This window comes from Heloderma suspectum, chromosome 7 (assembly GCF_057233095.1).
Source record: "Heloderma suspectum isolate Gila_16-S chromosome 7, 16-S_ref, whole genome shotgun sequence".
Taxonomy (NCBI): domain Eukaryota; kingdom Metazoa; phylum Chordata; class Lepidosauria; order Squamata; family Helodermatidae; genus Heloderma; species Heloderma suspectum.
The window spans coordinates 49,217,977-49,232,710 of NC_139464.1; the positions used below are offsets into that span (position 1 = coordinate 49,217,977).

Below are 14,734 nucleotides of genomic sequence, written 5' to 3' on the forward strand. Positions count from 1 at the left end.
TCCACCACAACCCCAAAATCTCTTTCTTGGTCGCTCACTGCTAGCTCAGATCCTGTCAGGTCATACTTGAAGTTGGGATTTTTTGCTCCAGCATGCATCACTTTACACTTGCTTACATTAGACCACATATGCCATTTAGATGTCCATTCTCCCAGTTTGGAGAGATCCTTTTGGAGCTCTTTACAATCCTTTTTTTAACCACCCTAAATAATTTGGTATCATCAGCAAACTTGGCCACTTCACTGCTCACTCCTAATTCCAAATCATTTGTGAACAGGTTGAAAAGCATTGGTCCTAATACAGATCCCTGTGGGACCTACCCTCCAGATGTTTTAGCCTACAACACGCAGCATCCCTCACTATTGGCTATGCTGGCTAGGGCTGATAGACCAAAACATCTGGAGGGTTACAAATTGCCAAGTTCTGGAGAGGTGCACAAAGGAGCAATGGGTTGGAGCCAAAAGTTGCCTTTTTCTGATAGAAGGAGCCTTTCTGCAGTGGATGGAATCCATCTGCTCAGTCAGAGGAAAGGAAGCTTTTCTTGCACTTTTAAAAAATATATTGTTTGAAAGCCATGAAGACTTCCATTCCAGCACTGAAGGCCATGTCACCCCTCAACATAATAAAAAGCCCTATTATTATTATTATTATTATTATTATTAGCAGCAGCAGCAGCAGCAGCATTTTTACCCTGCTCCTCAATTGAAAAGGACCAGGTTACAAAAGTCAATAATAAGACAGTGCCTGCCCACCAGCGTACATAAAGCATGCCCCATCCTAGCAAGGCTGGCTGGGGTATGCTGGGAGCTGTAGCCCTTTACAGTCTAAACATGCATAGGATTGTGCCCTAAAATACAACAAAAAGAAAGGGGATTAGAAGAGAGGAGGAAAAAAACAAACAGAGGCAACAGTTCTTACTTACAAAATAAAAAAAATACTAAGTTGTCCTTTTCTCTTCCCTGCTTTGGACAGTTAATGTAAAATTGACAAGCCCAAGCACTAAGGCATTCTCCTTCTAGTTGATACAATCTCACCTCAAACTAGATAGAATGTCCCGAGAGACTTCAAAGGAGACTGGGCAAAGGGAAAGAAAATGCAGGTGGGGCGTACATTGCAGGATTGTGAATAAGAAGAAAGCAAACAAGTAGGAATAGGCTGTGTTGGATACAAAGGAGCACACATTGTTCTTTAAATCAAATAAAAAAGGAGCACATGACTGCTTCACTAATTAACAAGGTTTCATGGTGTATGGCTAAGCAGCTGTGATGGGGCCCTGTGGGTGATGTTACGGCTTCTACAAACCAATGGAAGAGTGCCACGTTGCCTTTCTCCTGGGTTCTGCTTTGCCAGGAATTTGAAGAACGATGCCAAGCCAAGCATGAGGGAGGAGGGCAGTGCTTGGAGCCAGCAGAGTTATTAGTCCAAATCATGCATAAGAGATGACAGAGCTCGCTCCTACTTGCTTAATTTCATCACATGTACTGCCTTCGCTTCTAACTCAGTTTCCCACCTTGACTTCCAAATGACAAGTCCTAGAGCCGGAAAATTGGACTTGAGCACGCTCCGGGAGAGAGTGCAGGACAGGAAGGCCTGGCGTGCTGTGGTCCATGGGGTCACGAAGAGTCGGACACGACTGAACAACAAAGAGCTGGAAAAATATTGTTCATTTCTAAACAGCATCCAGTTTAAGTGATGGCTCAAAACAGAATGTCAGATTCTTAGGTGCAGCTTCAAATTCTCTAAATGGCACCTGTCTGTCTGTTTTTTCTGGCTCTGACAGGGATACCAAATCAACTAGCACCCAAAAATCCAAGTGTTCCATTTGCTGTGTCGCAGTAAAAACAGGCTTTTGAAATATTTGTTTCTTCAAAAATCACAACTTTGCAAGCAGGCATATAGCAGACAATAGACATATCTGTCCTCTCATTTTTTACATAGCAAGATTTATCTTGCACTAACAGCATGCAAGGCACTGTAGGGAAAAGTGGCAGATGGAAAATATATAGAGGGCAGCCCAGCAAGGTTTCCTTTCATTTCGATATAAATACATACATGTGAACCTGAGGCACATGCAAGTTCTCTGGGAACCTCTATTTCTTTATTTCCATTAATCTATTATTCATTACATTTCTATACTGCCCAATAGCCAAAGTTCTCCGGGCAGTTCACAAAACCGAAGGGCTTTTCAATATGCTGAGATGATGGGAGGATGCAGTGTTTCTCGAACACTGTGAGAATCCCTTACTTCTCGTTTATGTGGCGGGGGGGGGGGGAGCACAAATTGTACATCTGTATGCAGAATTCCAGCCTTTACACCAATTAAAATGCAAAAGAAGACAAACAGGTTAAGATGTGCAAATAGAGCACCAGCAAATACTGGCTAACATATGCCAAGGTATAAGAAGGAATGTACTATTCATTAACCTTTGTACAGCAACATGATAAGCTGTCTTGACTGCGCCACAGAAGGTTTAAAATAACAATTGCTTAATTACAAGGAAGGCTCCTGAAGTTTCAGAAAAGGATGAGGAAGCCTCATCATTAAGTCAGCTACAACCCATGCAACAACTGTCACGGAGACCAGGGGCTCCATCACACAGGTGAAGAATTCCACATCAATGCCGGTTCTTTCTCCATCCAGCATCATTGCAGGACTGGGTCGTTCTCTTTAGATGGCTGTCCCCGTCATCTTATTTTTTATTTATTTTCTTCTCACGGGGGTGGTGATGCCGCTTAGAGGCATAGCCACCTTTCCGCAAAAAAGCATTACACGCGCTTAGGGTTTACCAACAGCTCCTCCCCGGGTCCTGCCCCTTTCCCTCCCCTTGCATGTTACTGGTGGATGGGGACCACACACAGACAGTCTCCCCCTCATCTCCCCCCCACCCCCTCTCTGTTCAGTGTTTTTGACAATCTCTGCTGTTTACTCAGCTGTTTACTCACTGGGAATGCACATCAGGGGGGCGTCCCGGCAGGTCGGAAGGCCAGCACGCCGCTCTGCTGACCCGCCGCTCTGCCGTCCTGTTGCTCTGCGGACCTGCTGCCTTGTTCAGAATGCTGCAGGCCGAAAATGACAAGGGCCCAAGGCAGCGCAGGCACAGGAAGGCAATACGCCCCACAGCCCACAGTTGTCACCGCCTTCCCCATCATGACCGCACCCCCAACAGCCCAAAACAACCGCCCACAGCCGCCAACTCACAGCGGCTCATTCGCGCCAGGGGAGAAATACACGGAGAGGTCATGGCGCCCCATTTGCGCATATCTGGAAAAATACCACCGTTTTTCCGTTTGAGGAAAACACAGGAAAGGCAGGTGGGAACGGTGGGATAACGACTGGACGATGCCGACATCACATAACGGACCCGCACAATTCAGTGAGTGGCCAGTCGTGAACGTGCAATGCACTGGAGGAGTAGAGGCTCCACGGGCTGAGGTCTGAGTCTCATCTCCCAAACTATCTCATTCGTGGTGAGATGCCAACGCTTGCACAAACGCTGGATGGTGATGCCCGAAGGCTTAGCTCAACTGAAGGCTTAGCTCAACTGAAGGCTTAGCTCAACTGTTGCCCCGAGGAACGCGGCTCTCTCGCACCCCAGCGCGCGGCCCCTCCCCCAGTCCCTCCCCCACTTCCCTCTCGGCAGCAAAGCAGCACCTCCCCGCCTTCCCGTCTCACAGCTGTCCCCCATCATTTTCCCTGGGGCCAGTAATGCCTCTTCCCGCTCCCGCAGGAGCCGGATCAAGCCTTCAGCGCCATGACCACCTCTCCCCCCGCTCCCGCATCGCTGCCAGCCCAGGCAGCCAGAGCCCCCCGCCGCCGCCGCCGCCGCAGGTGCACCGCTCCCTGCGCCTTCCCGACCAGAGACGAGGGCCACCTGCTGGGGCCCGGATGCACAGCGGGGGCGGCCGGGTGGTCTCCGCCGGACGGGGCCCGGATGCTCCCGCCGCTAAGGGGCGCGGGGCTGGGCCGCCCCTTCGCTCGGGATTGCGGCCCGGCTCTTTCCCCGCGCCTCGGCCGCGCGCTCGACGCACTGCGCGAGGCGAGACCCCTACCTGGCAGCTTCAGCGCCCGCGACAGCACCGTAGCCATGCTGGCGACGAGAAGCACGCACGCGCCCGGCTCTTTTGCCTGCTGGGAAGTGTAGTTCTGCAGGGAGGCTGGATTAAGGTGAGGCGCTCTAGCGCGCCCTGCCCAGAAAGGCGGAGGGATCGCGCTGCGTGGCTGGGGCGCGGGGCCGACGGTCTGCGTCGGTCGTAGGTAGCCTCTTGGCTGGACACCGACGTCCATTGGAAGGAAGCAGTGGCTGCTGTCCGAAAGCCCACAGGAAATAATGGGAGCTGAAAAGGACTCGTGACCTGACTGGTTCCACCGAAATCCCTGCAAGCTACAAAGGAAGCAAGGAGAAGCTCTTGCAAGGGAATGGAACGGGTCTCAAGGAGAGAAGTGGTTAACAGTGTTCTTTCGTCATCATCGTCATCTTAAACATTGATTTTGATGTTCGCTTTAGTATGATATCAATATATTCTGGTCGCAGAAGGAATAGAAATGGGTTTTATTGCCCTTTCCCTACATAGGGTGAGGGTGGTGTCCCGAGTGGCTGGACCTCATGATCCAAACCCAGGCCCCCCTGCAACGGCACAGAGGACACAAGTTTGGGCTGCACCTTGTGTTTGAGTGTCCTTTGCCGGGTTGCAAGGGATCCTGGGGATTTATTTATTTATTTATTACATTTATATTCTGCCTTTTTTCCTCAAGGAATCCAAGGCAGTGTACATAATCTTCCTCCTCCTCCATTTTATCCTCACAACAACAACCCTGTGAGAGTCTGTGACTGGCCCAAAGTCACCCAGTGAGCTTCCATGGCCGAGTGGGGACTAGAACCCGGATCTCCTGACTCCCAGTCCAACACTGTAGCCACTACACCACACTGGCTCTCTTGTTGTTATCTGGCCAAAATGAAATGGATTTTACTGGCTTCAGTGATTTAAGGCACAATCCTCTGCACGTGTAGACAGAAAAAAGCCCTACAACTCCATGACTGGCTGGGGAATGCTGGGAGTTGTAGGATATTTTTCAGTCTAAATATGAATAGGATTGCACCCTTAACTGCCAATTTGCCTTAGTGCAGTGTCAGCAGGATCAGGCCCAAAAAAAATAAATACTGTCTATCCTCCTCCTTGACCTGTACTGAATGAATGAACAAATAAAATACAAAGAACAAAGGATATGGAAAGTCTGACATCAAAGGATTTCCCACATTTTTATTTCATTGCATAATAAATGTGCCATTGTCATTCAGGTGTCACAGGGGATCCAACCATCTTTTCCCACAGCTCATGCACTGGATTCAGAAATCATATTTTCCTGGCATTCCTGCTGTAATACTTTGTTTCCAGGAAAAAAATGAGTTTTACTCTAGCCATCATATCTGTTGCTATTGCGCATACTGTGTGGAATGTGGTTGAATGAGTGTCATATGCATCAGTTACCTAGTACCCAGGCTAACCCCAGTGGTGAGTGATGTATCTCTTCCCCTCCCCTCCACCTGTGGCATTTTATGACTCAAATAAGGGAGACCTCAAGTAGAATATGGAACAACAGCAAAGTTAGCCCTGCCCCAGCCTACATCAGTGCCTCACTTTTCATGAACCTTTTTCTTGTTTACTTTTTTCTGCCATGGCCCCATGCTGTTGTTTTTTTAAAAAATAGGGGTTAATCCAGCAGAATGTTCTCCTGCACAAGTCCCAGTGAAATGAATGGGAGCTGTGGAAGACTTCAGTAATGCTCCCCATTCAGTCAGCTAAGGTTGATTCTTTCCACTAGAATCAACCCTCTCCAACCTTTGTTGTTGTTCAGTCGTTCAGTCGTGTCCGACTCTTCGTGACCCCATGGACCATAGCACGCCAGGCCTTCCTGTCCTGCGCTCTCTCCCGGAGTGTGCTCAAGTTCATATTCATTGCATCGGTGATGCTATCTAGCCATCTCATCCTCTGCCGTCCCCTTCTCCTTTTGCCTTCAGTCTTTCCCAGCATCAGGGTCTTTTCCAGGGAGTTTTCTCTTCGCATTAGGTGGCCAAAATATTGGAGCTTCAGCTTCAGTATCTGTCCCTCCAATGAGCACTCAGGGTTGATTTCCTTTAGGATGGACTGATTTGACCTCCTTGCAGTCCAGGGGACTCGTAAGAGTCTTCTCCAGCACCACAGTTCGAAAGCATCAATTCTTCGGCGCTCAGCCTTCCTTATAGTCCAGCTCTCACAGCCATACATTACTACTGGGAAAACCATAGCTTTGATTAGACGGGTGCCCTCCAAATGTGATGGACTACAACTCCCACTGTCCCTAGCCATCCTGGTCATGGCAGCTGTGTTGTGGTCCAGCACTTCTGGAGGGTGCCAGGTTGGGGAAAGCTGCAAGACTGTGCCCTGTGGGAGTCCAGTCCAAAGGAGCCCCCCTTCTACACCTTGGGAGTGCACATCTCCCTCTTTTAAAAGGCAGGGAGGCTATTGTCCTTGTGTCACAATTACTTTGTCCCTCCCAGGCATTATGTAGAAAGTAATCGAAGTAATTGTGACACTCATACAACCACATTCCTCACAGTACGTGCAACAGCAACAGACATGATGGCTAGAGTAAAACTAATTTTTTTCCTGGAAACAAAGTATTACAGCAGGAATGCCAGGAAAATATGATTTCTGAATTTCTGGGGTTAGTGCTAGTATAACTCTGAGAATAAATCAGTTAAGGGCACAATCCTATGCATGTTTAGACAGAAAGAAGTCCTATAGCATGGCTGGCTGGGGAATGCTGGGAGTTATAGGACTTTTTTCTGTCCACACATGCGGAGGTGTTAATCCAGTGTTTTTATAAAGAACTGCCAGACTTTGATGAGATTTCAAACCTATTAATGCTATAACATGAATCCATTTCATTGGCATATAAAAATACAGTGTGGTCTACTAGGTATATTAAGATGTGCAAAAGGAAAAATTTGTATATGTTGCTGCTATTACTTTCCCCTTTCTCTTATTTATTACATTTATATCCTGCCTTTTTTCCCACCTGTAAGGAACCCAAGGTGGCTTATATAGTCCTCCTCCTCTGAATTTTAACCTCCATTTTATCCTCACAACAACCCTGTAAAGTAGGTAGGCTGAGAGCGAATGACTGGCCCAAAGTCACCTAGTGAGCTTCATGGCTGAGTGGGGACTAGTGCCAAGATCTCCTGAGTGCCAGTCCAAAACTCTAACCACTACACCACACTGGCCACACTGGCCATGTAAAGACAGGGCTTCCTTGGAACCTTGGAACCATTTTTAGCACCAGGACTCATCCTGCAAGAAGTGCTAATAAAAAAGAGCAATTCCTTTGAGCATGTGCACAGTAGCAATGTTGGTGCCAGGCAACCCTCCCTGGGAAGGGCATTCCATAAATGGGCACCATTTCTGAGAAAGATGTAGTTGCCCTTTTAACTTCGGATGGAACAGGTACCTGGAGAAGGATCTTGGCAGGTGACCATAAAGTACAGGCTTGTTGAAATGGGAGTAGGCACACCTTCAGCTTATATTACAAGGTAGTACAAGACAGGTCCCTAGAGATTTTGAAAGGCATCCTTGTATATTGAACAGTTACAGAACATCTGTTTGACCTTTGTCCTGCATCCTGAAGAGATTTTCTCTTTAAGCTCTCCCTATTGAAGGCTTTCTTCATTTACCTGCATAGTAAAAGGCAGAGGAAATAAATAGTTGTTCAGCTATTAAATAAGGATGGCAAAACAATAACAGATGACAAAGAAAAGGCAAAGGTGCTCAATTCCTACTTTGGCTCAGTCTTCTCCCAAAAGAGGGTCTATGACCCCCCTGGCAAAGGCGAAGTACAGGCTGAAGGGGCAGGATTGCAGCTTGAGATTGATATGGTCAAGGAACACTGAATTACTTTGAATGAGTTCAAATCTCCAGGGTCAGATGAACTGCATCCTAGAGTAATAAAGGAACTGGCAGAACAACTCTCAGAACCACTGCCTATTCTCTTTGAGAAATCTAGGGATGGCGGAGAATTTCTCCCCGAATCTTCGGGAGGCCAAGCGCCGAGGCATTCGGCCCCCCGAAAGTGTTGGGGAAATTCTCCGCCGGCCCCCCGCCCCCCCCCCGGGATGGGACTTACCGTGGCCGAATGTCCCTCTCGGCGGCGGGTCCTGGTGGCAGTTTGGCAGCGGTTCGGCGGGGGCGGCGGCCAGTCTCCCGACCGGCTGCTGCCGCCACCATTGCAAAAAAAAAAGTGCTGTAAAAAACAACACACACCCGTGATAGGCTACGTAACGATTTACGTAGCCTATCATGGCTAGATTTCCAAAGTCAGCCGTGATAGGCTACGTAAATCGTCACGTAGCCTATCACGGGTGACTTTGGAAAAAAAAAAGCACGTACGCAAATGGCGGCGGCCCATGGGTGCCGCCATTTGCGTTCCTTATTTTGGCACGTCTAGTCTACGTAAAGTTTTACGTAGACTACGGCGAAAATAAGGGAACGCTATTTGCGTTGCCCTTATTTTCGCCATAGTCTACGTAAATCTTTACGTAGACTAGACGTGCCAAAATAAGGAACGCAAATGGCGGTCCCCATGGGAGCCGCCATTTGCGTACGCGCTTTTTTTTTTCAAAGTCACCCGTGATAGGCTATATGACGATTTACATAGCCTATCACGACTGACTTTGGAAATCTAGCCGTGATAGGCTACGTAAATCATTACGTAGCCTATCACGGGTGTGTGAGTTTTTTTGTGTTTTTTTTACTTTTTTTTCGCGGCCGGGTAGACGGGGCGCTTCTACCTGGCCTGAATTTCGCCGGCGAGGGATGGGGCGCCTCCCCCCGGCCTGAATTTCGGCCAGGCGGGGCGGGGCGTCTCCCCCCCCTCGCCTGAACTTCGGGGGAAAACTGAAGCACCTCCCCCCCACTGCAAAGCAAGCTTCGAGGACAGGTAAGGGACTTTCGCCCATCCCTAGATCATGGAGGACAGGAGAAGTGCCAGATGACTGGAGGAGGGCTAATGTGGTCCCTATCTTCAAAAAGGGTAAAAAGGCGAAACCTGGGAACTACAGACCACCAGTCAGTCTGACATCAATCCTGGGGAAAATTCTGGAGCAGATTCTAAAGCAATCCATCTGTAAGCACCTTGAAAACAATGCAGTGATTACTCGAAGCCAACATGGATTTGTCAAGAACAAATCCTGCCAGACAAATCTGATCTCATTTTTTGATCAAGTCACCTCCCTTGTGGACCGTGGGAATACTGTAGACATAATATACCTCGACTTCAGCAAAGCTTTCGACAAAGTGCCCCATGATATCCTGATGAGCAAACTAGCTCAAAGTGGGCTAGATGAAGCAATGATCCGGTGGATCCACAGTTGGCTACAGAATCGGACTCAAAGAGTGCTTATCAATGGGACCTTCTCAAACTGGGTAGAGGTAACGAGTGGGGTACCACAGGGCTCAGTCCTGGGCCCAGTGCTTTTCAACATTTTTATTAATGACTTGGAGGAGGAGGTGCAGGGAATGCTGATCAGATTTGCAGATGACACCAAATTGGGCGGGATAGCTAATACTTTGGAAGACAGAAAAAAAATGCAAAGTGATCATCTTGATAGACTGGAGCGCTGGGCAGAAAACAACAGAATGACATTTCATAGGGAGAAATGCCAAGTTCTGCACCTAGGAAAAAGAAACTAAATGCACAGTTACAAGATGGGGAATACGTGGCTCAACAACACTACACGCGAGAAGGATCTTGGAATTGTTGTCGATCATAAGCTGAATATGAGCCAACAATGTGATGTAGCTGCAAAAAAGGCAAATGCTCTTTTGGGCTGCATTAATAGAAGCATAGCTTCCAAATCCTGGGAAGTACTAGTTCCCCTCTACTCAGCACTGGTTAGGCCTCATCTGGAGTACTGTGTCCAGTTCTGGGCACCACACTTTAAGAAGGATGCAGACAAACTGGAGAGGGTTCAGAGGAGGGCAACAAAGATGATCAGGGGACTGGAAACAAAGCCCTATGAAGACAGACTGAAAGAACTGGGCATATTTAGCCTTGAGAAGAGAAGACTGAGGGGAAGTATGAGAGCGCTCTTCAAGTACTTGAAAGGTTGTCACAGAAAGGAAGGCCAGGATCTCTTCTCAATCATCCCAGAGGGCAGGACACGGAATAATGGGCTCAAGTTACAGGAAGCCAGATTCCGGCTGAACATCAGGAAAACCCTCCTGACTATTAGACCAATACAACAATGTGACCAATTACCTAGGGAGGTAGTGGGCTGTCCCACACTGGAGGCGTTCAAGAGGAGGCTGGACAGCCATCCGCCAGGGATGCTCTGACTTGGAATCCTGCATTGAGCCGGGGGTTGGACTCAATGGCCTTGTAGGCCCCTTCCAACCCTACTATTTTATGATTCTATGATTCTATTGCAAGGACTTGGGTTAAGTGACTGTACTATACAGTATAAGAGGGGAGAAGTCATAGGGTGCTTCCAGACTAGGCTTTTATTGCTTCATTCATGGAGTTTGACAGGGTGTGTTTGTCCAGACATCGTCATCTTCCATTTGTAACCCTCCCATCTTTTCCCCACTGCTTCATCTCTGTTTTTGCTTACCACACACACACACACACACACACACACACACAAATTGTTAAGGAGAGAACAACAGGAATAGCAGCACAATGACTTTTGACTGCTGGCGCTAGGAGCTGTCCATCAGGAAGCACCCATAGTCATCGTTCATTTATTTAATACCTCATTTTTCATCAAACACATTGCTCCCAAAGGGGTTCACAGAACAGACAATTGAAATACAGTAACCATAATTATAAAACATAGCCCATGTCCAAAAGGCTGGTAGCCTGCATGAAATGAAGAATGCAGATTATGTTTTACATACTATTTAGCCAATCTGGAGAAGTGGTTCCACAAAAGTAAAAAAAAAAAAATCTGCACCACCGAAGTCAATGGGAGTTTTGCCAGCTAGCTAATGACTGTGGGATTATGTTCTGAGGGCTCATCTTCATGTTGTTTAATTTGCAGTGAGCCGTTTGATTTTAGCACAGCCAAGATTTATTAGTTAACATCAAAATGATGGCATTAATATTGACAGCCCTGTTAAGTGTAAGCACATTCGTTCATTGAGATAAATACTCCATGTAGGGTAGCATAGCACTATCATTAATGTTACCACTAAATGATTTTTTGGCATGTTTTAGCTAGTGCTTCTTGGCTGATGTGCTTTCAGAATTCACACTTTCTAGTAAATGCCTCACATAGTTGAGCCTTAAAAGCATACAAATGGCGTATCGGGGCTAAACTTTCCATCACTACTGCTTCATCAAGTGCCTGTATCCTGTTTTCCCAGGTCTGAAATTCTTCCAGGAATTTATTTCCTCTTCTTTCTGCTGAATGATGATGAAGAAAACTGCCCTTTTGAAATGAAAACAGCTGTTAGAAATCCATTTGATCCAGATTATTGTTTGGGTTTCTTTTGAAATTGTTTGCTTTTTCTTTTCTTTTCTTTTCTTTTCTTTTCTTTTTTGGTCTTTGCCTTGGTAACCCAGATTGCTAACATATCCAGAGACAGGAGGAATGCATCTTAATAATAAAAAAATGTTGGAAGCTGCTAGATGCAACTTTGCTGCTACACTTCACTCACTCCATTCTGTGGTATATTATAAAGAATATTGTGCCAAGGTATCATCAGAACGTTCCTATACTGTTCCAACATAAAAACTCAGTGGCTGGGATCCTGGTTTTGCTCTTACAGGCAGGAGTGTCCCCTAAGTGGAGTTCCACTCACAGGATGCTCATGCCAGTGGAAGGGGTGGAGGCAACTCTCACCAATTCCCCCTCCCCTTGAAGCATGTTGTGCCCCGCATCTGCTTCAGTGAATTCGGGACCCTCCGGAACAGTGCAGAGGCTGCAAGGGGAGGGCACTTCAGGATGTGTATCGCATCATTCATCATCAGAGTTAAAATTCAGTTCTCTTTCCCAAATGTGGAAGCAATATTGTGGGTCTTTCTGAGTCTAATGGTAGCAAACTGCTCAAGAGAAAGGTCATTTTCACAGCCGGAAAAGATCAAGAATGAACTGCGGACAGCAATGCTACAAGAAAGATTCTTTGCACTAGGCATTATGTGCATAGGAAGCAATAAACTTCACAACCTATCATTTGACGACATCATTGATGACTCTGCTCTCAAAAAATCATGAAAAAATGTTTAACATTTTATGTGACATGCAAACAGAAATAGTGCAGGTTGTATTGCTTCTTCAGTTTAGCAATGCTGAACTATATAACTGCTTTTGTGTTTCTTTACATTCAAAGTTTTCATAAATGCTAAGTAAGAAATCATAACGTATTTTCATTTGAAGGGATTTATAACACAAAGAGGCTTAGTGCAAGATAGCTGTTTTTGTTAGATTATAGGTTTTCATAGCATCTTTGCCAAGTATATATCTAAAAATAACATTTTATTATTTGTATTTTCATTGTCCTTTTTGTTAGAATAATAACATGTTTTGTAATGCTATGGGGGCCTTTTAAGCCTGACATAGAGTAGTACAACGTAATGCCCACAGGCACCAGTGAGCCCCCAGGCACCTTCCTTGGTGCCCACAAGACACCCTACTCCTCTCAATTTTTATGTAATTTTGTGTGTATATGTTCTTCCTGGCATCTGGGATTGCTACAAAGGGAAATGGAAGCTCCAGCTGCTGCCATCATAACATCCCATGAATGCCTCTGGACAGGTTACGTTTCCTTTGTGACTAGCCATGGCAGCCATTTTATGGTTGTGCTCAAGATAGTTTCTCAAATATCCAAATGTGCCCACGGGCCCAAAAGGTTGCTTACCCCTGGCTTAAGGCCTCAGCATGTCATAATCCAGCCTGATGCTATGGTATGGTATGCTATACTCAGTAGCGTAGTGGAGTCAGGGCTTGCAAGGTTGAAGGACTGGGACATTTTTGATTAGCAGCAGGGATGATGGTGTCATCTGCCATACCCCTCAAGCTTCCCTGCTCCCTATGAGTTAAGCTGCAATCCTCATGCTAGCTTGGATTGTGTGTGGGGGGGGGGGATTTTCCTTGCAACAATATAGTCTTGTGAGTTATTATTCCTGTGTTAAAGCAAAGTATTTTGGTACAGCTTGGTCTCAAATAGGCTATTAGCTTTACAAAAGACCTGCTCCTGATGGAGAGAAAAACAGCTAGAACTGGTTTGCTGACTCTGAGATAATGGCTCTCGTCACACCTTGGGTTTTTTAGCAGGATCAGTCTTCTTTAATCACTGGTTTCACGGGAGCTTTAAATAATAACGCTGCTCTCCTGCTGCTATCTCACAATTTCCCCTCCCTCTTCCCATGTTATCTGAGAACGGGGAAACCCCAGCATTTTCTGTGCTTGTGAATGAAATCGCCATTTCCCCCTGTGTTTTTCCTCTGTCTCGCTTTATCCCACTTTGTGTGGGTGTGTGCTAGGGGGTGTTGAATAACATTGTCATGACAACAAATTGGTGGGAGGGTGGGAGCAGGTCACTGACAGTGCTTCCAGTGACTGTTGTTTCTGCCTCTCTCCCATTCCACTACAGGCGCTTTGACTATAAAGTGGTTAACCATCCCAAATGCTTCTCCAAGATCCCCCTGAACACAGCAGTGCTTACTTCTGAATAAACTCATCGGCTGCAATGCCTTCCTTTCCTGGGAGTAAGCACCATTGAAATCTCTGTGACTTGCTTCTGAGTAGGCATGCATAGGAGTGCATTATAAGTCTACTTAGAGTAACAGTATTGAGGTCTCCCATCCCCTTCAATGCATGTACTTGGAACCTCCCACTCCCATTGAATTCACTGACTGCTTCTTTTCCCTTTTGCTCACCAGACTGATGGGCTTTTTTCCTCCCAGAGTGGATGGGGGAGTCTTCCTTCTCAGCCAGGCAGGAGAAAGATTTGACAGTTAGAATTTCAATGGGTATTAAAAGTGCCTTTTCTCCTCCTCAGAATGAATTCATCATACAGGCTTGGAATAGTCATTTTTAATGGTTTCTTTTTTGCGTGTGGAGTTGTTTTAGATAAGGCAGTAATGCTGAGGTGGTTTTCAGTAGTACTCCCTCCCACCTAGCCAGCCACTATCTCTTCTCCTAGCTAGGGATGTACGAAAGTCACTTACCTTGCCCGAAATTTGATTCATGGTGGGGGGGAGGCGCTCCCTCCCTCCCCCCGAAATTCTGGCTGGGGGGGAGGCGCCCTGTCCCTTCCCCCCGAAATTCTGGCCAGGGGGGAAGGCGCCCCATCCCTCCCCCCCAAAATTCTGGCCAGGGGGAAGGTGCCCAGTCCCTCCCGCTGCGAATGCTGGCTGGCCGGGAACGCAAATGGCGGCGGCCGTAGCCGCCGCTGTTTGTGTCCCTGCAATCAGCCATGATAGGCTACGTAAATGTTTAAGTAGCCTATCACGGCTGAGTAAAAAAACAAAAACAAAAAACCTCGCGTAAGCAAATGTCTACGCTATTGTAGTCTACGTCTACGCTATATGCGTTCCCCTTATTTTCGCCGTAGTCTACATAAATGTTTACATAGACTACACGTGCCAAAATAAGGAACGCAAATGGCGGTGCCCATTGGTGCCGCCATTTGCGTACGCGTGGGGTTTTTTTTATTATTTTACTCAGCCGTGATAGGCTACATAAACATTTACATAGCC

The 14,734-nt window shown here is 46.8% G+C and overlaps 1 protein-coding gene across 2 annotated transcripts in view; it reads right to left on the reverse strand.

Annotated features, from left to right (window-relative positions):
- Nucleotides 1–14,734, reverse strand: part of FAM234B (family with sequence similarity 234 member B) — a 59,156-nt gene that overhangs the window by 35,394 nt on the left and 9,028 nt on the right. The window contains exon 1 of one of the 2 annotated variants that reach the window (XM_084810067.1): nt 4,051–4,115. The exons of the other annotated variant lie outside the window; for it this stretch is intronic. Coding sequence (XP_084666193.1) covers nt 4,051–4,087 — 37 coding nt within the window. The 5' untranslated portion in view covers nt 4,088–4,115. Of the gene's footprint in view, nt 1–4,050; nt 4,116–14,734 lie in introns of those variants that run through there. 2 annotated transcript variants of the gene reach the window in all.